General features: G+C 43.0%; 1 protein-coding gene across 1 annotated transcript in view; it reads right to left on the bottom strand.

The window, feature by feature from the left end:
• TRPC6 (transient receptor potential cation channel subfamily C member 6) overlaps positions 1–26,341 on the bottom strand; it is a 156,602-nt gene that overhangs the window by 21,136 nt on the left and 109,125 nt on the right. The window contains exons 3-8 of the mRNA XM_018563548.1: positions 24,341–24,529; positions 23,043–23,207; positions 18,247–18,463; positions 6,396–6,629; positions 4,339–4,603; positions 1,115–1,310 (exon numbers count right to left, since the gene is read on the bottom strand). Coding sequence (XP_018419050.1) covers positions 1,115–1,310; positions 4,339–4,603; positions 6,396–6,629; positions 18,247–18,463; positions 23,043–23,207; positions 24,341–24,529 — 1,266 coding nt within the window. The remainder of the gene's footprint in view (positions 1–1,114; positions 1,311–4,338; positions 4,604–6,395; positions 6,630–18,246; positions 18,464–23,042; positions 23,208–24,340; positions 24,530–26,341) is intronic.

Genomic DNA, 26,341 nt, shown 5'->3' with positions numbered 1-26,341 from the left:
CAGAGATGATTTGAGGATCTGCAGCCGAGTGATACACAAATAAGATGCATTTTTGTTGATAGTTAAAGGTACTTGAATGCATTTTTAAGATTCAACTCCTGAGTTTAGTGTCACTTTATACATATACACGCACACACACACACACAGTATATATATTGTCTGTGTTACCATTTTACAAACTTCTCACAGTTTCCTGTCCTGACAGGAAGCATGACACAATCTTCCCAAAAGAGATGCACACATCAATAAAAACAGAGGGCCCATCTCTTTACTGCTCTATCCAAAACTAAATATAACATTTGTGCTGGTGTTGACCTTGCATGACAATTAGGGATGCACCGATACCAGTTTTTCGGTATCGTGTACCGGTTTTTTTTTTTTCGGTACTCACTGATATCGATGCTGAAAGTTCCATTAAGGAAGCTGGGCGGCATGTAATGAATTGCTGCCTGGCTTCCTGATTAGCCGGGAAACCAGCTCCATGCTCCCTCGTCACCAGGTGATGAGCAAGCATGGAACTGGCTTTCTGACGAATCAGGAAGCCGAGGGCAAGTCATTACACGGATTCAATTCATTACATTGGATTCACACTTTAGCATTGTGTGTTACTCACAATGTGTTACCTCAATAGAATTGTCAGAATGGCAAATACAGTATATATGTATATATAGTGCTGGGGCAAGATACCTCTTTAGCACCTAAGGCAGAAAGGCAAAGTGCGCCCTGTGGCTCCTGTTACATTAGCCTAGGACCTTTTCGAGGATCCTGGGAAAGTCGAGGATCCTCTACTCAGGGAGACTGCACTCCCATACTGTGCATACTGTGGATTTGAGATCCTGAGTTTTCCCAGATTCATGCAAGAAGTTCCACGATGTCACCCTTGAGTGGGATGGAAGTCACAATGCAAGTTTCCTTTGTTAAAGTTTTTTTTAATATTTTTGCTTTAATGTAGCATTTTTTTATTCTGGGTAAAAGGTTGTATTTGACTTCATGCAAAGTCCACTTTAAGGATACTCCTCCACAGACTGCTTCATTTACATACGGAAGAACAATCCACTCTTTTTCGGCACTGAAAATTATTTTATACACAAGCACTGAAGAAGCTGCAGCTCACCTCGATCTCCTGAAATGAGTTGTTAATCATGGCGATCAGCATGTTTAATAGGACAATCACCATGGTCACATTATACACTCCATAGAGAACATATCCGATATTCTCTATGAATTTATGTCCGTAGTTGATGACAACTGATTTTACTTCTGAGAGTCCAAAAATTGCCCAGAACAAAGTCTTAAAACTTTCTTCAACTCTGAAATAAGAAACAGACGAGGATTCTTTATTACGCTGTAATTATTTTATAAGATTTACAGATACATTTCTGGCTAGTTTATTGATTTTGGTTCCCAAAAGTGTTAACTTATCATCAGTGCTTCTGAATGGATACACTGTGGATATGCAACTAATATTATACAATGTTACCTTGTTTTTTCTTCATATCAAGCAGGGATATATCATAGATCTATCAAGGTCTGATTGAGAACCCAATTCCACTCAAAAGTGATTCTTTAGTTCTGGTGACTTACTTACCAATTTCTTTTATTTGTATGAGAAGTTTAAGGTATAGTTTGGTTCTCCTGCCTTTCCCACAAAGGCTGGAATCCACAATTATTTCCCAAATTGGCAGTTTAACTTAAAAACTGACTCAAGCCAAGATGATTTTTTAGTTTTGGAGTAGGAAAGAGTTCAGAGAAAAAGTTTTAATACTGCCTGCAGCACTATTGAGAAGATTTTGACTTACTTCCTGTCTCTGTGACATCTGTACAATAAATAGTGGAGAAGTTTGTCACTGGCACAGGAAGGAAACAGACAGTGATAACAAATATTGTTAGGTGTTCTAACCATTCTTTGCTCTACTATAAATTTGTTTTTGTCTGTGTCCCTACAGGGAAATCTCCCCAACTGCAAGGATAGAAAACTCCCAGCTACACTCGGTGAGGTGACTAGCCTATTTGATCTTGGGTGATAAGGAGACAGAGAATGGATGACACCATTCTGCACATGCATGTATGAATGTTATCGGCACACCAAGATCTGCTTTCCATATTTGCTTTTTTTTAGTCACAATAAAATACTCTTTGGGGCTCTGCATTGGCCTAGTTAAAGGGACCCTGTGTGGACCTGAAACATTGCATATGTTATTTTTACTAACATAAAGGATATATTGGAACAATATCTTGGTGTATGTATGGTATTATTTGCATTTCCCTCGTATAGACATAGAAGACAACATAAAACTTGACCGAGGCTATAAGGGCCCACTTACACAAGCCACTGCAGAAAACGCACTACGGCTGGTGTTCAGTGTTCAACACCGTGCCGACGCGCCAATTGAACTGTGCAATTGTTTTTTAGAACATTATTGAAATGTCACAAGCGATATTTCATTAAGTTCTAGGGGCACAACGGGGTGTGAGGCATCTGTTCTGCATCGCATCTCGCTGCTCTGAAAAAACGTTAGGCATGCCGTATGTGGTGGTGTGAAAGTTGTCCATCCGTGATAAGGAAACAACGGCCAGCACAGCCCCAACGCATGTGAGGAGAATGGACCCCAAACCTACCCACTGTATCCAACGCAAAATAAAAAGTTTGGATTAGAGTTGCCCAGATAGCAAGCAATTGAGGTGCAAGTTTGAAAATGACTTGCTAACATATTGCAGACTTGCCAAGTACAGCAAGTCTGCATTGCAAGTCTCCAGATCAGCGTGCTTTGCAAACGTGCTGAACACTTGCTAAGACCTGCAGGACTCTTGCTGTAGACTTGCCAAGCAAATTTGCTACAAATTCAAAAAGTATCAACTAGAACTTTGTGCTGCAAGTGTTCTGCAAGTCTACAACCTGCCAGGAATGTGTGCAGCAAGTTAACAAGAATTACAATTTAACTCTGCCACACGTTTGTGGCACGCTATCCTTGCTATCTGGGTGGGCACATATAAATTACATGAATTCTAGGGTGTACTTAAGCCAAGATAAGGCATTGACTGAATCATATCAGCCATGGATCCTGTATAAGGTAAATATGATAATAATTAAAAGACACCAGCACACAGAAATGTGAAGTCTGCCACTATTGACTTCTGAAAATGCTAGTTTACTTGGCTACCTCTATCTTCAAAACCTGCTAATTTACTGACCTGGAGCAAGCAAGCCACCTGTGAAGTAGAATCAGGGCTCCTGCTCTGCCTATCATTGGATCTGCATGACAGCCAATTTACTGGCATTTTTTTAGAAGGGTAGGTCAACACCACCCCTAAGATTGTTGGAAAACCTGGTCATGTTTTCTACTACTGTACATCAAAAGCTCAATTCAGAAAGCTAAACCACCAGAAGAACAAGAAATAGCTTCTGGCTAATATTGCATTTTCTCTCATCATATTTGAGTGTACTTGCCTTTGCAAATTCCATGCTGGGATTGAGAACTGGAAGTCTCAGAAGTGAAAATACCATCTGTATGAGGGGAACTCAAAGCAAAACTCCAGGCAAACCACTAAATGCAGCATTGAATTTATATTTGTGTACAGTTTTTGTCACTATAAAGTATTTATCATTCCGTTAGGCAGTCTTATGATTACCACATCCCACCTTCACTGCACAATCAGGTAGGTAACACTCCTATTTCCATGGTTCAACTTTACAGCATTCTATATCACTTTGGCAGCAACAGCTTTTTCATTGCACAATGTATCAACATCATCAACTCTGTTCAGTGAGCAAGGAAGTGACCCAGGAATTAGCTAAATGGAACCTGGTAGTAGTAAAGTAATCTTCATGACTGTACAGTGTGGTAGAGGTATGTGAATCATAAGTAGGGATGACCTCAGGTTTGGGCTGAACCTGTATTTTTCCAAATCCAGAAGTTACACACCCAATCAGCTGCGAGCGCCCTACAATCGCATGTAAACAAAGGGTCAGTTTGCTGGTGACATCATAGAGCTTAATGTCGTTGACCTCATACGGCCATAATATTGTTTACATGCAGCTGCAGGGCAGGGAATGCCCCAGACACTGCTGATAGAGCATCCATGGACCAAATCCAAGCTCATCCCTAATCATAAGCCTGCCTGAACAGAATTACAAATCTTTTGGCTCGTAGCACCTTTTACATATATTTTTACTTATCATTTCCTGGAAATTCAGTTGAATCCCTTGAAAAACTGTAATGACCCCCTCAATCAAAAAAGGGAACTTCCAAGAAAAAAACAATGTACCCACGCACATAGTTCCCCAGACAGGAGCGTCGTTCCCTTGGACCAACATCAGTCCGATCCTGCAAAACTTACGTGGTAAATGCATCATTTTGTTTAGCTCCAAGGTAATAGGAATAAAGGTTAAACATTCCTATCATGAAGGCCACAAACACCATAATAAATATGACCATGAACTTGAAGATGTCTTTTACAGTCCTTCCCAATGATATCTGCAGTGGGCCAAAGCTTTCGTTAGCTGGTAAAATGTAGGCGATGCGGGAGAAGCTGAGGACCACAGCGATTGCATAGAGACCTTCTGATATGATCTGAGGATCAGAGGGCAGCCATTTTATCCTTGCTAAAAAAAAGGAAAAAAAATAAAAGTAATGGTGCAAACAACGGTACACAATGGTAAAAAAAACAACATGATCATCCATTTTGCTGTAAGAGGTGGGAGGGGTAAGGGAGAAAGGAAAGGATTGAAGCTGAAACTAAACCTGCAATTGCTGACCTCCTTCTGAAAATGCTAGCTGGCTGGTTGTCTGCTAGTGGACCCACTGGCTTCAGTAATTTCTACACCCTAAACATGCGTAGAGATAAGAAAAGTCAGATTTCCTAACTGCATTCTTTTTGGTCAGTGACTCAAAGTATTGCTGTAAAAGGATCACCAAATCAGCCAGGAAACTAGCATTTTGGAAAGAAGAGATCAGCAATGATAGTCATTATGTTTCCTTCATGACTAGTGTACTTTGAAGCAATGGTAACACCAAGAAAAAACTTAAAGAGACTCAGGGAAAGGGGACAATACAGCTGCAGGTGTATACCTAAAGGTGCCTGCACATTCATTGGCTAACTAATCGATTATGAAAATAATCGTTAGCTGCAGCCCTAATTCATGCAACACCATCCTAAACCTGTTACAGCCAAATCTTAGGCCATTCTTATAGGCAAAGATCCATCACTTCCAGGTAGGACCACAGCTTGCTGCTAAGCCCCACCCCAACACATTACTCTTGGCCAATCACTATAATGGCCTTTATTGGCCAAAAGGAATGTGCAGAAGGTAGCAATGGGTGAGCAAGCTTCCTGGTAAGGTAAATAAAGGAGTTAAGAATTAAAGCCCAACTACAGGGTCTGTAGGTCTTATGCCCACCAATAATGTTTTTTGTGATTTGATACTCACCTTTTCAGAAGATTTCAAGCTGGTCGCACTATGCTGCGGGGTTCTCTTCCTCCCCATCATTTCTCTGGGCTATGCAGCTCTGGGCTTCTCTGGGTTGGTCCTCGCTGATGCAGAGCACAGTGTTAATGATATCAGCACCATTCTCTGCATCAGTACACTGCCAATGAAGGGCGCCATTGTAGAGCTGAAGTTTAACCTGCTTCAATACGAACTTCCCGGATTCTTCTTCCCCCATAAACATTTTAAATAAAACATGTTTTCTTCACATAACATATTTTACCTCATTACTAAGTCTATGTACATCTCTAAGCAATGCAGTCAGATTATTCAACCGGGAAGATTGAGAACATCTTGTGGCAAAGAAGAGGTACTACAGAGGACAGCTCAGGATTGAAGGTGTGTATTGCAGCCTGAGTTGCTCTTTTTTTTTAAACAATAACTGGAGGACCTTTTTGATAAAAAATAAGCCTGGAGTTGAGCTTTAATTATCAGAAGTAGATAAAGGGTGTTAGGATTAGGTTAAGTGCTAAGGGTTCATTTTTAGGGTTAGGTTTTGGGTTTAGGTTAAAGAGTCAGTCAACACAAAACTGATGTTGAGAGAGTTTCTCTTGAGATCCCTTTGGAAAGATAACTGCACTTGAGTTCCAGGGCTTGCTTTTCCCATTATGAGGGGTTTCCACTCTCTGCTGGAATCTTAATTTATTATATTATCAATAATGTAACAGGTGGAGTGGGAGCACCCTTAAGAGGGCAGGAACCCTCCAAAACCCTGCAGTGGGTGGGAACAGAGCCAGGTACTGTAGCAGGGAAATCTACCTGCTGGAGTTCCCAAGAGATATAAGAAGCCAGAGCGGGACTCAGCTCAGCAAGTTCACTTCTAACCAAATGATTAATTTTGTTATAAACTTGCATTGTAAAATAAAATGTTTTTTAAATGTGTATAAATGGGTGGTTTTAGCGTTCTCACCAAACGTGTAATATTTTATTTCAGGAGGCAACGTGGCGCTGCTCACATCTTTAATGTTCTCATCATCATCAACAAAATTCTGTGCTCGGGATGCGTGCCAGAATGCCATGAACCTGGCAATAAAGGAAGCTGCAAAGATTGCCAGCATTCCGAAATCCAGGATATTCCACAGCTCAAACAGGTACTCTCGGGGACCTTGCGACCAAATCTCCTTACATTCCGACCAGATCATACCTGTGGGGATGCAACACGGCTTGTTAATACATTCAAAATACACAATTAATTGCAGGCATTTAACAATAAATGTCAGATACTAAACATAGCTCAATAAGCAGATGTAGTCTTAATCCACCCAGAGAGGATGTAAAGCGCCGGGGGACAGATCCACTCATAGCATTAAGCTAGATTCAGAAATGTTATGACTGCGCTCTGGAGTTCAAGGGTCCTTAGAATGTTACTGCTATTAGAATGGGACTTGAAGATAACCGCTAATACAAATTAATGGAAGGCTTTTACAGACATCTCATTCTAATCCCTCAACAACTGCACGGAGGAACATGGAATGAGGTATACAGCATAGAAACTGATGTCTTTAAGTAAAGATGTACTGTATATATACCATGAAGATAGCCACTTGACCCACATATAAATATAATATATTAAAGTTTAATAAATGTAATGTTGTGAAGGAAAAGGGAAGATGAATATATACTGTGAATTGTTTAAGCATCATGTTTAAAGTGATCCTTACAGTCACAATAGAGGCTGCTATACTCACTTCACCAGCAGCCCATGTCCCCTATGTTTCTCTGGTTACAACCATGGTCAGACTATTCAGCATTGGACACTTCTAGGAGTGCCAAATGCTAGTCCCCAAGTACATGCTGTGATTCCCTTGGTGACTTCAGGACACAGCAGAAATGTGAGGTCAGAGAATAAATCCATGACGCACAGCAGGGGAACAGGTATCTACCACTCCCGGAAGTGCTGAATGCTGAGGAGTGTATGGGCTGCCAAGGGTAACATCCCTGCCCCCCTCCCGCCGAACTACCCCCCTGTGAAAGAACAACTTTTTGCAATAAGCTAGTTAAACAGTAAGCAAGTACTAGCTTCAGCTACAACTAACTGGCCTCTTTAGAAGGTTGTTCTGTAGATAAGGTCTAGTCAGTCACTGAAAACATACTTAAACTGTGACCTAAGCCTATAAACTAGAACTTGCTTATTCTGAGACATGTGTCAGTGTCAATTCCTCGTGTTTTCACGCTAAAGGGCATTTTTCTTATACAACAAACAATTTGACTAAGACACCCCTGCCTTGTATCCCGGGCTCTGCTGCCCCTCCCACCAGCCCAGGACTGGCATGGCAGGTATCAGCAGTTGGGGCAGAGGATGATCCATGAACATCCGCTGATCTTCCCTGTGCTGAATTAGCTTTCCGTCACTTTTGGTTTACAGTGCTGTCATTCTCTGGCTGCTGTGGCCAAAGAAAAGCTGATCGAGCATGATCTGTGCTTGATCAGCTTCACTGGAATACAAACGTGACAATAGGGGCCTGACAGACCCCTATTGTCTCCTTAAAGAGAACCTGGCACAACTAATGTGCTATCATGAAGCGGGATTATGAGCCCCCTATGTGATTGCAATAAAGTAACAATATAAAAGTTTAAAAATAAAGTTAAACAACACAATTTTTTCAAAGCCCCCCACCCCAGCATATACATACATATGAACACAAAGAGTCATTGAGTATGCCTTCGTGTGATTTGCACAACACATGTTGGGTATTGGCACACACACCAGAGTGAGGGCAATAATTTTTCAGCCATTATTCATGGTTGTCACCTATGGATAATTTTGTCCATTTAGTTGCCCATGGACTATAGTTTTTTTTTGCCATTTCATGGGCACACGTAATTTTGAAGCTTGACATGTGTGTTATCTTTTTCTTGGCAAAGCCTCATGTTTTATTTTTGACCCAAAAATGTGTATTATAATGTGTTTATATGCGCTCAAATTAATTTAAAGAAAATAAATATTTCTATGGGATTTTAAGTAACCTTCAGAGCTAAAATGTGTCCTTTGACATGTGTGCAAAAAAATAAATAGATGCAAAAACATCAATGAGAGGTATAAAGTTATTTTACAAAGCTAGTCTAAAGCATCCAAATGGGAATTGGAGTTTATAATTAAAATAGTTAAGGTACTTGAATGCATTTTTTAGATTTAAAAGGAAAACTATGAGATGAGTGATTTACACTCATCCTCATAGTTAGAGCCGACGTGTGACAATGAAACTGTCACATGTCGGCTCTATAGATCGGGAAGTGAGCGAACACATACCGTCGCTCACTCACTTCCCAATCATCTCGCTGCAGAGAGCGGTGACTGTCAGTCACTGCTCCCCGCAGGGCTTCCCCCCTTCCCTCTCCGATCCTCCAGAGCTGACTGGAGGAACAAATGTGGGAGGGGGCGGGCACATCTGGCTTTGCCTCTTGATAGGCAGAGACCGCTGTCAATCAGTCAGCTGGGTGGATCTCGACAGTAGTGTCAGGATCCGTTCTAGCTGCGGCGCTCTCAGTATATAGCAAGCTGTGACTCGCTATAAACTGAGCATTGGGTCACGGGAGGAGGTTAGTATATGTCCTCTCGTGACCCTAAAGAGAACTATGGTAACCTGTAGCAACCCCATAGTAACCTTTTTTAAGTTAAAGTCCTGACTTTAATGTCACTATAACTCTTAAAATTACCATAAATGTTGCAATATAATCTTCTTTAGATTTACAAAAAATAAATGATATGCAAGGGCCTACCTAAACAATCCATTGCATTCCTATGTAATTAGGCAGGCCCTTGAACTACATCGTTGCTGTTAGATCTAAAGGGGATTGTACACTCAAGATGTAATGTGAGTGGTCAGCTCATGATTCTGAGCAGTGGAATGTATCTCCAATCTTTATCTTCTATTAGCCTTGCTTCACATTTCTTAGCGGGGATTTTGACATCTCAGCTACATCAGTACGATGCTCAGCTTGTTAGACGTCGTTCTCTGGCACAGAGAATACACAAGGACAAGCCATTTCATTTAATCTGGATTTTTCTTTAAATGTCAGTTACATGTCAACGTTCGGCTTAACGCTGACATGAAAAGTCCCTTCCTGCTGCCTGAACTTCTGCTTATACGGAGACACAGCACACAGCCCCGTCAGTGTTACTGGCATGGCACCTAATTGAGGTTCTATGGCAAGTAGCATCAAAGGAGGAAACATCATGTGGACATCTGACAAATGTATTCCAAGTTCTTTTTACAGCCGCTATCAATAACTGTTTTTTATCTGTTTAGTATGTCTTTAGCGTTGACAGTTTTACAAACTGCTGGAGCAGTGTTCAGAATAATCCCTGTTTTATTATTAGTGGTGGGATAAGACGTGTTAGAAAGAAACCAGGGCTGGACTGGCCATAGGGCAAACCGGGCATTTGCCCTGTGGGCCGGGCTGAACACAATCAACCTGATTGTGTTCGGGCCGGGCCGGTCCGCTACGGCCGATGGCCGGCTCTGTGCTCCGTTTATCAGGAGCACAGAGCGTCCACTCGGCCAGACTAAACAGCAGAGATCCGCCCCGCCCACATCCCCAGCTGACAGACGAGTGAGCCGGGAGAAGTGTGCGGACCCGCGTGTGTCCTGTTAAAGATCACAGAAACACAAAACGGAGTCCAGGAGGAGAAGGTGAGCTGACAGGGAGGAGGGGGGAGGAGGGGGGAATCACTAGCAGATTGAGGGTGAGAGGAGCTCCACAACCACATGCTGGACACGGGGGGGGTTGGCACAGGAGCCAAACATATCGGAGACACAGGCAGGGCTGCCATCGGGGGGTATGGCCGATACTCATATGAGGGGCCTGGGCCCCTTACATGCATATCGGCCGTACAAGGGGGGGCATGGTAGAGGTGGAGGCGTCTGGGCGCCTGGTGCACTCTGTGGAGTCTCAGGGGGGCGTGTCGCTAATTCCTGAGTCCAGCCAGTGCGACACTAACCCCTGAGTCCAGCCAACGCGACGCTAACCCCTGAGTCCAGCCAACGCGACGCTAACCCCTGAGTCCAGTCAGCGCGTCGCTAATCCCTAAGGCGTTGTTCACACCAAAAGCTTTCCAGAGCGGTAGCTGCTGGAACGCACCGTGATCGCTGAGAAATTTCCCCCCACATTTTGGGGCGGGAGGGAGCGTGGTGGTGCCCGCAGTGCGATTGCCTGAAGTGCAAAAAAAGGGCTTGCTTTTTTTGCATTTGCAGTGGAACGGAACGCTGGCAAAGTTTTGCCATGCCTCCGATTGCACTGTGGGCAGGGGGCCACGGAATCGGTGCCATTGAATTCAATGCACCGCCACACCTCCTCCCGACCCAAATCGCGGGGGGAAGTTTCTCAGCGATTGCAGTGCGTTCCAGCAGCTACCGCTCTGGAAGGCACACGCTTTCTGTGTGAACAAGACCTGTGTCCAGCGCGTTTCTAATCCCTGCGTCCAGCAAGTCAACTGTAGCCCTCCTGTACTTACCAGCAACTGGCCCTGCCCCTTGATTGCGCTTCAGTTTTTGGGCCCGCCCCTGGATTGGGGGCGGGGCCTTCGGGGTCACATGATTGGGCTGCTCCGTCCAAAATGCCCTGGCCTATTTTTTGTCCCAGTCCGGCCCTGAAAGAAACCGTACCCCTACAAGTGAACAGAACACACAGATTATCACTAGTGAACCTAGGCTTGGGCTTCCCTTCAGGCAACTCAGTTATTTGCCAGGTAGAGCGTTGTAATGAGCCCTATTGAAGTGAAAGTGGTACGCTCTGACTTTATTGTAGGGAAACATAGACTAAGGCACTTATTTCCCCAGGCAAAAGGCATGTTAATATTGGTTGGGACAACATCAGTATGATGCTCAGCTTGTTAGAAATGCTGCCCATGATTCCCTTTGATAAGCTTCACTCCCAGAAATAAACCCTTGGACTGTGTAGACCTGGTAATTAACAGTGCGTCTGTTGTGGCCTTCAGGCCCAACGAAGGCCCAGTCAATGTATTTCCTGCTCTGGAATTAACTTCGACTTTCTGATTAGCTCAGTATGAGGTTATCCTAGATGCCCCCTTGGACCTGGCAAGGACTAAGGGATGGCAGCTGATGTGGTCTCACAGACCTGAGACTAGGACAGAGGTTCACCTTCCAGCACCACAACAACCTTTAAGAAGAACTCAGGGCATACATATGGAGCATGCATATGGTCTCTGGAGCCTCTCCACCCCTCCATTTCAGTTTAAACCCTAGTACCCAACATACCATATATGGGGAGGGAGGTTGAATCTGGTATTTCATGAACTGATTCAAACCTTTCTTTAAAAAAAAAAGATAACTAAATACAACCCCCCTTTTGCTCTCCCCTCTCAAAAATGTAGCCCCTCTCCCCAATAGGTCCCATCAAATGAATTAGATTCTTTGGATGACATAGTTTTATTACCTGTTGACCTTGCCAGTAAATCCAATATTTTTCCACTTCCTATAACAGACCAAGATGTCCAGCAATAGTAGCAGCCACAGTCTATTTTATATTATTTATTTATATAGCGCCGTCAATTTATGCAGTACTTTACTTACTATACATTTATATCCTTCAAATTTTCAAAATACACCCCTTCTTAACCAATGAAACCACTATGTTACTAATTCACTCCCTTGTTATCTCTTGTCTTGACTATTGTAACTCCCTCCTCATTGGCTTACCACTACACAGGCTGTTTCCCCTTTAATCCACCATGAATGCTGCTACCAGACTCCTTACACATGCCAACCGCTCAGTGTCTGCAGTTCCTCTCTACTAATCCCTCTACTGGCTTCTAATCGCCCAAAGAATAAGGTTCACAATACTCACAACATACAAGGCCATCCACAACTCTGCTCCCAGCTACTGTACATCTCCAACCTCATCTCAAAATATTATTCAAACCATCCTCTCAGCTCCTCCCAAGACCTCCTTCTCTCTAACTCCTGTGTCACCTCCTCCCATGCTCAACTCTAGGCTTCTCCAGAGCCTCCCCCACCCTCTGGAGATCTGTCCTCCTATCTCCTACACTCTCCACCTTTAGGCAATCCCTGAAGACTCATCTCTTCAGGGAAGCCTGTACCATCTCTACCCAACAGCTGAATTATTACTTTTTCAAACAACTCATCCCCACACAGCACCATCTTTTGTAACACTTGTTCTGGCGATCCTGCTGACCACCAGGGATTTCTCTCTCTTTGGAGGGATTTCCTCTCACTTCCTGTTGCTAGCAGACTGGAAGGATAAGGAAATCTCCCCAGTGGGACACATAAATAAAACTGATGAGGTTATAACCCTTTATAATCCCTTACACTATCCAAAACTAGAAAAAAAAGAGGGGTGGTTTCAGTTTTACTTTAAATATAGAAAGTTGAAGATTAGCCATCAGAGATGTAGCGGGTTGACATTGCTAGTTTCCTACTGAAAGTACTGGCTGCTTAGCTGTGTCTGATTTCGTATTTTCAGTTACAGGTCAGCAAAGTGTCCAAATTCCTTATCTCTATGCCTGTTCTGGGTCAGGTATAGCCAAAGCATCATCTCGACAGCCAGAGAAATAGCATTCTTAAAAGTAGAGTACAGCAAGGGGATCCTCCATTCTCTCATGACATATTCCTTTTAAGTACGGTAAATATGTTTCTATATTAAAAACTGTGCATTGCTTTCCATCAACCGACTCATAGACTTGCATAGTAAGAAAAAGCAGTAAAGCACAACTATTGTGTAGCACTGCAAAGTAGGAAGCAGAGCCTCCCTATGTAACTAACTAACAAAATGACCTCTTCCATTTACTGAATTAATTTAAAAAAAAAGACCCTAATATATAATATTATTTTCATCCAGCAGATCAAGTACATGTTTACCTAAGAAACACTGAAATTACTATAAGGAAAAAAGAATATAGTGTTTATTGATTAGATAGTAAGCTCTCAAGGGCAGGGCCCTCCTAACTATCTTGTTTTGAATTGTATTGTAACTGTAATGGCTTCCTTATATGGTAATTATAATAATAGTTTGGTGGTACTAAACAGCAACAAATGTGTATGTACGCTTGATTAAAAAATAAGATGTCACAGAAATTCAACCATCGGACATACAGGCTTATACAGAATGAGTAATGGATGGCACATGTCATGCTGAAATCATTGCTTGAGTTGGCAGTGAAGTGGGAAGTGTGAAAAAAACTGAGAATGTCATCTGAAAGCCAGAAATACTGCAAGTGACAGTGACACAGAGTGATAATCCATCCAGGAAATTCCCACCAAGTCCACGGACAAGAATTAACTGTTGCTAAGTCTGCTAAAGTCTATGGGATGCCTGAGAAAACCCGTACTAATATGCTACATGATATTCAGTATGTGACTCGCCAACTCATAGAAAGGATATTGGTGGATTCCATTATCATTTATAACAAAGGCAACGCTGAGAGGAAACAACATTCTGGAACATCAACTTACACAGGTGCACAGTTACTGACATAATAAGGCTAAACACCCGGGAGTAAATCATTCACAAAAATTCTACCACCTGGCAGATTCAAGATTTAAAGTACAGCTGAAGCCAACACTTTTTTTCTTTAGCTTTGGATATAATGGAGAGGGATTAGAACACCTCAAGTTTATATTGCTGCCCGTCTCCCCATTACAGAGATTCACTACTTTTCATGAAAGTAAAAGAAAAGCATGGCTTTTGGTTTTTCACCAGAACAGGAATAGATTGGAAACCTTCCAATGAGGACACTAGTTCTGGTAACCCTGCTGACCGCCAGGGATTTTCCTCCCTTTGGGGGAATTTTGTCTCACTTCCTGTTGTGGCTATTGGACAGGAAGCAAAGGGAAATCTCCCCAATCTCCACAGAGATGGAAAAAAAAGTTGACTAGGGATGCACCGATACCGTTTTTTTTGTATCGAGTACGAGAGAGATATTTTGCTATCGGTACTCGCCGATGCCGAGTACCGAAACCGGTGCTTCCGCTGGCATGCTGCCTGGCTTAGTGATTGTCCGGGAAGCCAGCTCCCTGTTGTTTTGCCAGCTCGATTGAGATTGGTCAGGAAACCGGCTTCCCAGCCAATCATCTCTGAGTTGGTGCTGACACTGTCCTTCCTTCTGGAGGGGGGCTACTTTTGTTCCCCATGACCCCTTGTGTATGTTGTAAAGTAGCCACCGCTCCAAGATCACTCACGTGATACACTATAACTTCAATAAAAGTTGGCCAATTGTAGTCCATCCTGGGAACGGGATTCACAAAATAATACATTTTATTACCTCATAATAGGTAAGGTACTTAAATGCATTTCTAAGATTTAACTCCTCAGTTTAGTGTCACTTTAAGTCCTTCATTAGATAGGACGCCATTTTGTATGGATTTTCTAACTGCCTGGAGTTGGCTTTCATTTTCAAGAATAATGCTGCTGAAGCCTCAACTTTGTAGACTTTTTTTGTGTAAAATAGCCATTAGGTTCAATGATCTGAGATGAGATTAAATGACTATAGCAGAAAAATGTTGGACATCAGTTCAGAAGCTTCTCCACATTATTAGGACGTTTCTCTCTCTGTAGTATGAAATATACACTGTCCCTTTGTTCATTCAGGGCAAAGGGACATTGTCTACTGCTAGCCCACCCCTTTGCCAAGGTATACACTCCATTTCATGCTCCTTTGCTGTCTCCCCGAATCACTGGACCACTCAAACAGTTATGGGGAGGAGGGGGCATGTGGCCTTCCTTCCCAATGTGACAATGCTTGGGCCACAGTGGCCAACCACCAGGTTTTAACACTGTCAAGTGGGAGAGTGATAGTAAGACCATCCACCTGGATAAGCTTCAACACCATCTGACAATTTGTGTGTGCCTAATCTGACCATCAGACTGCTTAATGCTGACTCAGGATATAAGCTAACCATAGATGGGCTGAATGACAGAAATCAATATGATTCCTCCATCCACTCTAAACAGTGTGGAAGGAGGAATCTTCCCTGCTGGCTATTATATTCAGACAGCCTACACTCATTGCTTTCTAAATAGCTGAACGGTGACTGCATCTGTTTTAATGCTGTCAGTGTTCGGGCAACAATTTTCCACCCAGCTCCTTCGATTTTCTAGTTGACTTTAATGGAGCCAGATGAAGTCAACAGGGTCACCCATGAGCTGAATTTCAGCTGATCAGCTAAAATTTGAGCCGCGTATGGCCAGATTAATACTGCTGTAGTATCTGTCTTGCTTGTTAGCTGGCTGTTGCTCCTGGTGACACAGTAGGTCCACGAAATTCTGGGGCAACTCTTATATGCCTCAAACATGCAACCTGATGTATGTCATGTATTACCAAAGAATTTAGGATATCACAGTGGTGTATTTTTACCTGCAGTATCTTCTATGTCTGTATGTAATGCATCATCAGAGCTGTTTTGTGCTTCCTTCTGCTGGTGAAAACTGTCTGCATACAATGATGTATATAATTTCCTTGCAATATGCATTGAAGTGATTTCCCAGATTTAAAGGCTGATTGGTATTCATGGCACAGACTGTAATAACCCGTTACCTCTTTGAGCCCATGACTCCATCCACGTTCTCATTATATAGCAGAAAGCACATTGTTATTTGAAATTCAATTCCATTTAAACAGCTCAAGAATTACAGAGAACCAAATCAGAAACAAAGCTTATACATAAATATTAGAGAGGCAAATAAACTCCTTGCTGATCATTAGGCTCTCTCCATAGAGTTGTATCTCATTTGGTAATGACCAGGTCCAATTAGTCAGCCCCTGCCAGTAATGTCCTTCACGTAATAATTTTTTTGTCACAGTCCTTCAAACAGCTTAATAGACCTATGTTAGAGAGTTCAATATTGCACTTTTGGTGTATACAGAGTAGAACGGTGCATACTGCATAGGAATCCATCTACCCACAGACATCTTCAACCCTCATCAAGAGTAGGCAACCTTGGCACTCCAGATGTGGTGAAACTACAAGTCCCATGAGCTACTGCAAAACTGGCAGCCACAGGCATGACTCACAGAATCAGAGGCACAATGGAATGTATAGATTCAGAACAACTGGAGTGCCAACATTGCCTTCCTATTATGGTATTCTCAGAGTCCCTGCCGGGTTTTACAGATCTTCTTGGAGAATCCCAGCCAGGAGTTCCAGTAATAGTACTCATAGGAACTCTGCCATTACTACGGTACTAATGGCTCTCACAGAACCCAGGCCAGTATGGCTAATTATAGCCACAGATTCCAGATTAGGACTTCCAGAGTGCCCTGAAGTAATGCTGGGCATGTCGCCTCTGATTCAGAGAGGAATTTAAGTACCAGCTCTGAAAGGGGCTTGTGCTGTGTCTTCAAGCCAACTTCCTGTGTGTACAACGAGCTTTAATACTACTATTGTGTCCTGTTTGCTGACCCGGACTGTCTGACCATTCTCCACTTGCCACCTGCCCTGATCTTCTTCCTGGGCCCGACTTCGCTCTCTTCCCATGCCTTATCTATTGACTGCTTGTTGATGACCTGGGCTGCCTGATCACTCTCTGCTCACAGCCTGCCTCGACCCCTGCCTGGATGCGACTACATGTTTGTCTCCTGTTTACTGGCTGCAGACCTGGACCGTCTCACCATTTTCTGGTTTTCTCCTGTCGGAACCTCTGCCTTGTCCTGACCATACTCCATACTATTGTCTCCTCATTGGAGCTCTCCTGTCCTTGGCAGGGAGATCCGGGGGGTCATGACCTGGTACCAACAAGCAGCTAAACACACCTCCACCATCAGGAGCTCTGGTAAAAATCGGCTGGTGCTTTGACTGTGTTCCTTCGGAGAGCCGTTGTCACCTGCCAGGGGGTATTACCAAAACACTACCATTGAACTACATCTTTAATGCCCCCCCTGCCAGTTTGCCTTGTAAGCATGCCCTCTTTAGGACTGAAACAAACAGCCACCCATCCTGCTGCATCTCAGCCTTACACAGCAAGTCTCACTTGTAGTACAAGTAGCTGGCCCGATATACGCTCTGTACCACATCCACCATTGGTGTAAATCAGAGGAAGAGGATTCCCCCTGCCAGAGAAGTCTACAGTATATGATGTGTGGTGGAGGAACACTGAATTTAGGAGTGATTGGGAATCAATGGTCCAGAGTGTTGAATCTTTTGAGGCTGCTCTCCATGGCAAAGGATTTACATAGGGTCCTACATCGTTGCTATACAGGGTTCTGTATCTGCATTTTATATACATAGTTATATTTTTTACATTCATTTACACTTTTATAGATACACATTTGTTGTTGCTGTATATGATTTTTGTATATATTCTTATACGATATTGTTTATCGGCCCCGATGATGGGTGAGTTTTGAGACCTTAAAATGCGATTGGGGGATTTCAAATTGTTGCAGTGCTCTCATCCTTCCAATACCCAATGGAGACAAACCTGTCCACCATGGCCGCAAGGTTTTGAGGTTTCGTTCACACTGTAGCATGCACAACAACGTGTGTCATTGCAACGAGTATTCCCATCTATTTTGGCATTTACATTTTTTATGAATTCCCCCAATATGTTTATATACTGTATCTGCCTGGGGATGATTTTCTGAAGCCCCAACAGATAACATTGGAATAAATATAAATACAATTTCCATCCTACCAAAGTATCAGAATGTTCACCTTTAATTCTCTGCCTATATCTGTGGAATTTGTTATGCAAGGCAGTTTGTATCTAAATCATTCCTCCTAACAAGGTGTTTACATGCCGGCATTAACTGGGGCACAGGGCATTGTCAATGAAAAAATCTTTACCTATTACCCAGGAAATAATGAGAAGCTCCATCCAGGAGAAGCACGTCGTTTTCATTCTAAATAGCTGCTTTGCATTATCCGTGATGCTCTCGTTCGGAAGGATCTTGGTGCCTTCGAACCTGTCGGCAGCATTCATCACTAGCAGACCGAGGAAAATGGTAAATGAGGCTGCATGGGCTACAAACTTCATGAATGGTCCGCGCATTATTTTCGCAAGCTGTAAAAGACAAGAAAGCGTGTTAACTAACAGCACGCCATGCATCGCTAATAACCAGATGAGAGAGAAAGTACATCAGTTTTCCTGATCAGCCATAGTAGCCCTGTTGACAGATTGCCACCCCTGCCCCTTTTGTAAATAAAAATGTAAAGTGTACTCCAAGGTAAAACATGAGGAACAGAACCCGTATCAGCAAAACAGCAGAATTTGTTAAATGTTCAAGAGCAGCTGTTGTTAAAGTGTTTAAAGACTGGACTGTCAGTCGCAAATCTGGGTCAAGACAACAGAAGGGCAACAGTGCATCAAATTACTGCAGATCTTAATCAGGGATCCTCTCAAATGATCTCTGAACGCACTGTTCACCGTACACTGCATCGTATGGGATATGGAAGCCGAAGGCCTGTTCGAACACCTTTGCTGTCTGCAGTTAACAAGATAAAACGTCTCCAATTCGCACAGGAACACAAGGATTGGACAGTCGAGCATTGGACAAAAGTCATGTGGTCCGATGAATCACGTTTCCAGTTGCATCATGCAGATGGCAGAGAGAGAATTTGGCGGGAACAGCATGAAAGCATGCACCCCACATGCATGAGTACAACCCTTCAAGCTGGTAGGGGCAGTGTTATGGTTTGGGGCATGTTTTCCTGGCATGATTTGGGCCCTTTAATTCATGTGGAACAACGTCTGAATAGCACAACGTACCATAGTATTGTTGCTGATCAAGTTAATCCTATCATTTTGATGGCGTATCCCAATGGAGATGGCTTCTTCCAACTTCTTCCTCGTATTGTGCAGGAGTGGTTTCAAGAACATGAGGGAGAATTTACCTTGCTTTTGTGGCCCCAACAATCACCAGATCTCAATCCAATTGAGCATTTGTGGGACGAAGTTGAAAGAGCCATCAGGCACCTGGTTCCACAACCATCAAATCTCACAGAACTGGACAGTGCTATTCATCAGGCATGGTGTCAGATTCCTCGCATCACCTTTCAACATCTCATGGAGTCAATGACAAGAAGAATCGCCGCAGTATTGAAGTCAAAAGGTGGCCTAATGAAGTACTGATGGGGTGGTCATAATAATCTGGCCACTCAGTGTATATTTATCTGTACTTGGCTTTTTAACCTCTTGCCGTCCGCCCGTAGTAAAAAAACGGACGGACGGCACTGCTACATCTGCGGGTTGCCGTCTCCAGACGGCAATTTTTTTCTGCTCGTGCGCGCCCCCTAGCGGGCACGCACGGGCAGAAAAGACCCGACGATTAAACACACCCGTTACCGGGTGTTTCACATATAGGCGATCAGCGGGTCCATAGCCCGCCGATCGCCTATATGTGCTCGTTCGCGGCATCTTGGATCCCGGGAACGGCTCTGAGGGTGTCAGGAGGAGGAGGACGGGAGATCAGCTCCTTGCTGATCTCCGTCCGGGCTGTGAATGCAGAAGTGATGTGTATTACATCACTTCCGCATTCACCTGTCAGTCATCTGGAGAGAGAAGAAGCTGATAAAGCAGATCTCTGCTTCATCAGCTTCTTTTGGGGTCCACAGGTGATATTAGGGGTCCTAGAGACCCCTAATATCTCCATAAAGAGGACCTGTCAGTGTGCCTTTGCTATTATATAGGGGGTTGTTATCCCCCTATATAATAGCAATAACAATAAGTGCAAAAAAATAAATATAAATAAAAAAAAATAAAAGTAACACATAAAAAAGTAAAATAAAATAAAAGTCACATATAAAAAAAGGGGAAAAAACCCCCCCAAAATGTTTAACTCCCCCACCCCCACGTTTACGCGCCTATAAACGTAAATACGCGTCCGGTGCCCCAGCGCGCAAAAATTACAATTGCGCTACACATGTTACATATCGCCGCGAACGTCGCAGTGAGAGCAATCATTTTAGGGCCATCAATCACTGATAACACTAAACTGATGAGCGGTAACAGCTTTTAAAGCGTCGCCTAGGGCCAATTTTGGGTATTATCGTTTTTTGAGGTTTCGCGCGCGCACGCAATTTTAAGGCTTGACATGTTTAGTGTCTTTTTACCCGACGTGACCCCATCTTTTATATTTTACCAAAAAATTGGGTAATAATAAATGTTTTATCATTTAATATAGGGGAAACTGTTTTTTTTTTTTAAATTTCGGTAATTTTTCCTTAATATAGTAAAAAAATAAAACCCCCAGTGGTGAATAAATACCACCAAAAGAAAGCTCTATCTGTCCCCAAAAAAGGGTATAAAATTCATTTCAGTACAGCGCTGCATGACGGAATAAATGTCAGTCAAAGTACCGCAGCGCTGAATACTGAAAAATGGCCTGGATGGGAAGGGGGTTTAACACCGCGGATGTCAACTGGTTAAAGTGGAACAACACCCTCCTAGCCCTAGCCAAGGAGGGTGCCAAGAGGTACTGAATCTTTTTATTTTATTTTGCCCAAACATACACTTAAACCCTTGTCCTAACTATTAGCCTTAACCTACCCTTAGGGGCCATTCACACCTATAAATTTTAATGAGCATGTCTTAACTGATGTTTTTAATGATGCTATATTACATCTTGGCCAAAAAAGTTATTGTACATTTTTGATCCATGAATGTACATTAGAGCAGCCTTTCTCAACAAGGGCAACATCCAGAGGGGGTTTCTGACTAACTCAAATTGCCTGTAAATTTTTAACAGCAATGTGCCTCTGCATGGTCTAGGTGGGCTGGCTTCCAGCACCATGTAATTATGTTGATCTAAGCAGAGTGGAATCCCTTCAGAGAAGGACAGAGGTTCACCTCCATCAAGGCCTGGTCTGCCTGCCACTCTCTGCCATGCTGCCACAGCTGCATATTCTAAGGTGGAGGGGGGATTCTGAAATGAAGGGGGGAAACCCTACTTTTTGTGTGTTTGCACAGGGTTCCTCCTTAAAATCCACACCCCTATCTTAGGTAAGGGTCTGGTATGGATTTTGTAGGGACCACACATGTTTTTTTTACATTTTTACATTTAGTTTTTTGTTTAAATTTTGGACTGTGGTGGCTCGACATATTGCAGACCTTTGAAGGTTGTTGCGCCTGAAAAAAAACTGCATTGAAGTGCCTATTGATGGGAATGGCAGCGGACATCACGACAACGCACCTTCCTACAGATGCAGAGGTGTGAGGGGCAAATGTCCATAACCCTCCCACATTGTTGAACCTGCCCCTCCTGCCATATGTGTGGAAGAACCATTAATCAGCTGTTATTGTGATGCACACAAATCAGTTTGTTCATTTCTGCTAATGATACAAGGCTGATATAAGGTGGCTGTCTTGCCCATAATTACCATGGCAACCTCCTAAATCAGCTTGTTAGGGTAGTTAGATCCTGAGAGCTATTGAGATTTTCATGCAAATTTAAAAAGTAAAGATACATATTTACACCCGCGGTAATCACGCTGCCACCTGGATCCTATTAAAACTGTAAGTTAAAAACCATCATGATTATATTATTCATACAGATGGGATTTTATTTAAAGGAAACCTGTCATGAAAGAAAAATGTCTGCTGACCTGAGTGTCTTTGGCGTCAGTTTTTACTAAGTCACTTACCAAAGAAGTGAAGTTAGAACTCCCGATCTGTAAACTTTGTTCTAGGTCAGCACTAAGCAACTGGATTATTATGATGGTTGGGCAACTAGCATTCACAGAAGGACAACAATGCAGCAATGTCAGCAATGACAACATACATATTTCTCCAAAGTACACTGCGGTTTAACCCTTTCCGCTGTGGCCAGGGATGAAGCTGATAAACCACGATCTGTGTTTAATTAACTTAATTGGAGTACAGATGTGACATTAGGGGTCTAATATACCTCTAATGTTTCCCTAACGAGAACCTGTCGCCAATAATGTGCTATCACATTAGTGGCTTGAAAGCTTTCTTGTTGATGAGTTCCACTAGTGATGAGGCTGGGCTTAGAGATCAACCGAGTTTGCCTAAACCCACTCGAAACTCTGACTGCCACCACCCACCCTCCTCCCACCCAATCAGTTGCAGGGAAATGCATTCCCCACCCCGTAACTATACACTGAGTGGCCAGATAATTATGACCACCTGACGTTTGTAGGCAAATTGGCTATAATTAGCTATATTTTTGCGCTGAAGTTGCTAGAGGGCCAGACCATTATAGATTCCTCGCATCACCTTTCAACATCTCGTGGAGTCACGAGGCGGCCCAACGAAGTCATCTTGTGGAGTCATCCCGTGGCCCAACGAAGTACTGATGGGATGGTCATAATAATCTGGCCACTCAGTGTATGTCACAATGGGTGGGGAATTCCACCACCACAAGTGCCACCATTGATTGGGTCACAAGTAGGGGGTGGTGGTCACAGTTTGTAGTGGGTTTGGGCAAACTGGGTTCCAACCAAGCCCAGGCTCAATACTACGTTTCACCAGTTAGCTTCTTGGACTCATTTTCAAGCAACAGCTGTAGGAAGGCCGCTTAGAAGAGAATATACAACAAGCAACTAGTTCTAGAACGCATACATCAGATCCTTAATCTTTACGCCAATATTGCATAATGCAGACAATGCAGTCATTGACTTACCTTGCTGCATGGGGCGAACCAGTAAACCATGGCAAGGAACGGGAGGCCAAATGCCACAGCCAGAACAACCAGAAATTTGACAGCTGTGGTCTGCTGTCGCAGGCCTGAAAGGTTTTCATACCAGATTGATAGAAGTTGCTGCTGACAGTTCGGATGAGCTACAAACTTAAAAGAAGACACGAGCGAGTGTATATTGTGCAGCTTTCACAAAGTATGTAAACAGACATCATACTCTCAGTGTTAATAAGAAAGATTTTACATGTGCAACAGCAGGCCTGGGGCAAGGGATATTAAAAGGTGGAGTGTAATGGTGTCATCACTCTGCGCCCACTATACGTCTGTCATTGTAAATCACAACACAAGAACACTACAGTCACACATCAAAATACACCATTACAACTCACTTGGGGGCCACACACAAACATCCTAATTCTTATAATTATTCATCATAATTTCTCTAAAATTGCATTGGCCTGGTGTTTTGAATGCCAAACTACAGCTTAGCAGAGCATTTATTATACACTTATTCATATAAAGAAATGCAAAGAACACAATACAATCTCAATACAAATTTGCAATATAAACACGAGATTGTAGTCCATCACGGGTGCGAGCTTGGAGCGGTGAATACTTTACAACACACACAGGGACCATAGGGATTAAAAGTAGTCCCCCTCCAGAAGGAAGGACAGTGTCAGCTCCAATTCAGAGATGATTTGAGGATCTACAGCCGAGTGATACACAAATAAGATATATTTTTGGGTAACAGTTAAAGGAGAATTATGAGGTGAGTGATTTTCACTCAGCCTCATAGTTCGAGCCGACGTGTGACAATGAAACTGTCACACGTCGGCTCAATAGATTGGGAAGTGAGCGAACACATATCGTCGCTCACTTCTCGATCCTGTCCCTGCAGAGATCCGTGACTGTCACTCACGGCTCCCTGCAGGGATCCCCCCCCTCCCTGCTCCGATCCTCCAGCGCTGACTGGAGGAACGAACGAGGGAGGGCACAGCTGGCTCTGCCTCTAGATAGGCAGAGCCAGCTGTCTATCACACAGCTGGGTGGATCTCAACAGTAATGTCGGGATCCGTCCCGGCTGCGGCGCTCTCAATATACCGCGAGCTTTGGGTCACGGGAGGATGCTAGTTTATGTCCTCCCATGACCCTGGGGAGAACTATGGGGGAAAACACTCTCCTTTAAGGGGCTTGAATGCATTTTAAGAATTAACTCCCGAGTTAAGTGCCACTTTAACTATACATGCTACACACAGCTTACAGTTAAATTTTGTACCTACCTTTTTAACCTCATACTTTATAGCGAGTTTTAAGCGACAGAGGCTGGGCCGGCCATTAGCGTCTGTGCTGCTGTGGTTCGAGTCTACATCACCATTTAAAATGGCTTCCACCTCCTCGGTGTTTCTGCACAAATCAAGAAGCCCAACAACAAAGTCCTTGCATTGCATAGACAATTTTTTGTAGTCATTCTAAAAAACATGTAAAACATATTGAAGAGGTGATACAAAATAGTCAGAAGCCTGAAGAAAAATTTAAAAAAAACAGAGGCCTTCATCAAAGCTTCTTCCCATCCCATTCGTCCCTTCATGGAGGGTTTTAGCGTGCAGGACGTAGTGATATGGATCACTCCAACACTTGCATGACAAGTAAAAGATTCTATACCATAGCATAATAACAGCAGTCAAATGCCCCTTATGGGTATTTAGGACCTCACAATTCCTGCATCGAGACACAGAATAAGGGATGTTTTTTTAGCTGAGGGGATATCATACCCAACCATAACCCTCCTGCAAAGGCATAGGATCTCCAAACCAATAGTACCTATCTGCTGATTATTCCCCATGATCCCCTATTATTTTTAACCAAGGATAAACAATTTCACTATACAGGCTATTTAGCTATTTTTTACTCCTGGAATACATTTACAGGGTTATTCACAAAAGGGTGAAGAGTTTGGAGAAGGCAGGAGAAGTGGGCAATCTAGGACAACATAGCTGAACTGGAAAGTGAGCTGAATTGGAGAATTTTATACATTTTATTTTATTTTTATTTTCTGCCCCCCTTTGACCAACCAACTTGCGCAACCTTTCTCAGACTACTCGTGGACATGCTTATAGGTCATGCCTATAGGTCACCCCAGGGCTCTCCGCCTCTGCTACCTATCCCCCTCCCAGGCTACTTACATGGACTCAATGATATCAATATAGATTCAGATATGGATCCTAGGGTTATATAAAACTACCTTTAATATTTTTTTATTGAGTCCATATCTGGATTAAATTGTGGCTTTTTGTTTCTGTCAGCTTTGAGTACAGTTTATATAAGGATCTAAACTTTGTCTTTATTTTTGCAGCAGCCCTGGCAAAGGCAGGTCAGCACAGGGGAGGAGAACCCTGGGGTGACCTCATGAGTAAGCTGTTGCTTATTCATTGTCCAATAGTCACGTATGAGGTGGCTCACTGACCAACAAATACTGCTTAACTACAATGGGGTTTAAGAGACCTGTCAGTACTGTCTGGCAGAGGTGCCTGCATCATAAAAACTTTAAATAATTAAATCTTTTGGCAGTTAACACAGTTCTCATCTATGTATTGTAACAGATCATTTAGACCTGTAAAATGTAAGACCAGATTTCCAGTATACCATCCAACACCTTCATAACTACTGTATGTATACTTAGACAGCACTCCTTGGATTTACAATATCATTTTATTATTTTTACTTGTTACTGGGAAACTTTGAATAAATATATCCAGGGTCCAGTCAGACAGGCAGTTCTGTCAAAGTTCACCTTGCCAGTAAGAGAATTGCTAAAATTCATGGGATATGGAGGAGTAGATTTGCTTCCTTCCTTGCTTGAACAAGGGATATCTCACTACCCCTTTAGACATTGAATTCCATCAGCATTTAAATCAGTCGTGAAGCAACTTCACTTTAACCGACTGCACACCGCTCCACTTCACCAGTTTTATTGAAGTTCACAGTTCACAATCATATATTGTCCCTGCCTTTTCTACCAATTATCTCTAAGGCGTTTTCCCCATGTGGCACCCATGTGCTAAAACACACGTACAATACTCTAGAAGATCGTTGGAATCAAACCACTCTACAGTTCGGATCCAAGGAATTTGTATAGCTAAATGTTTATGGACCCAATCATAACAATAGATCATTCTGTGCTCATCTTCTTCAGCAAAGTTTGCAAACTAGACCCTCTCCATTATTGAATGCTTGAGATATGAACGTGGTTGTTGATCCCTTTGAAGATCATTCTTACCGAT

Source organism: Nanorana parkeri, unplaced genomic scaffold (assembly GCF_000935625.1).
Source record: "Nanorana parkeri isolate BGI_ZX_2015 unplaced genomic scaffold, ASM93562v1 scaffold673, whole genome shotgun sequence".
Taxonomy (NCBI): Eukaryota; Metazoa; Chordata; class Amphibia; order Anura; family Dicroglossidae; genus Nanorana; species Nanorana parkeri.
The sequence above is the reverse complement of the archived record's forward strand: the minus strand, read 5'-3'. Positions and strand labels throughout refer to the sequence as shown.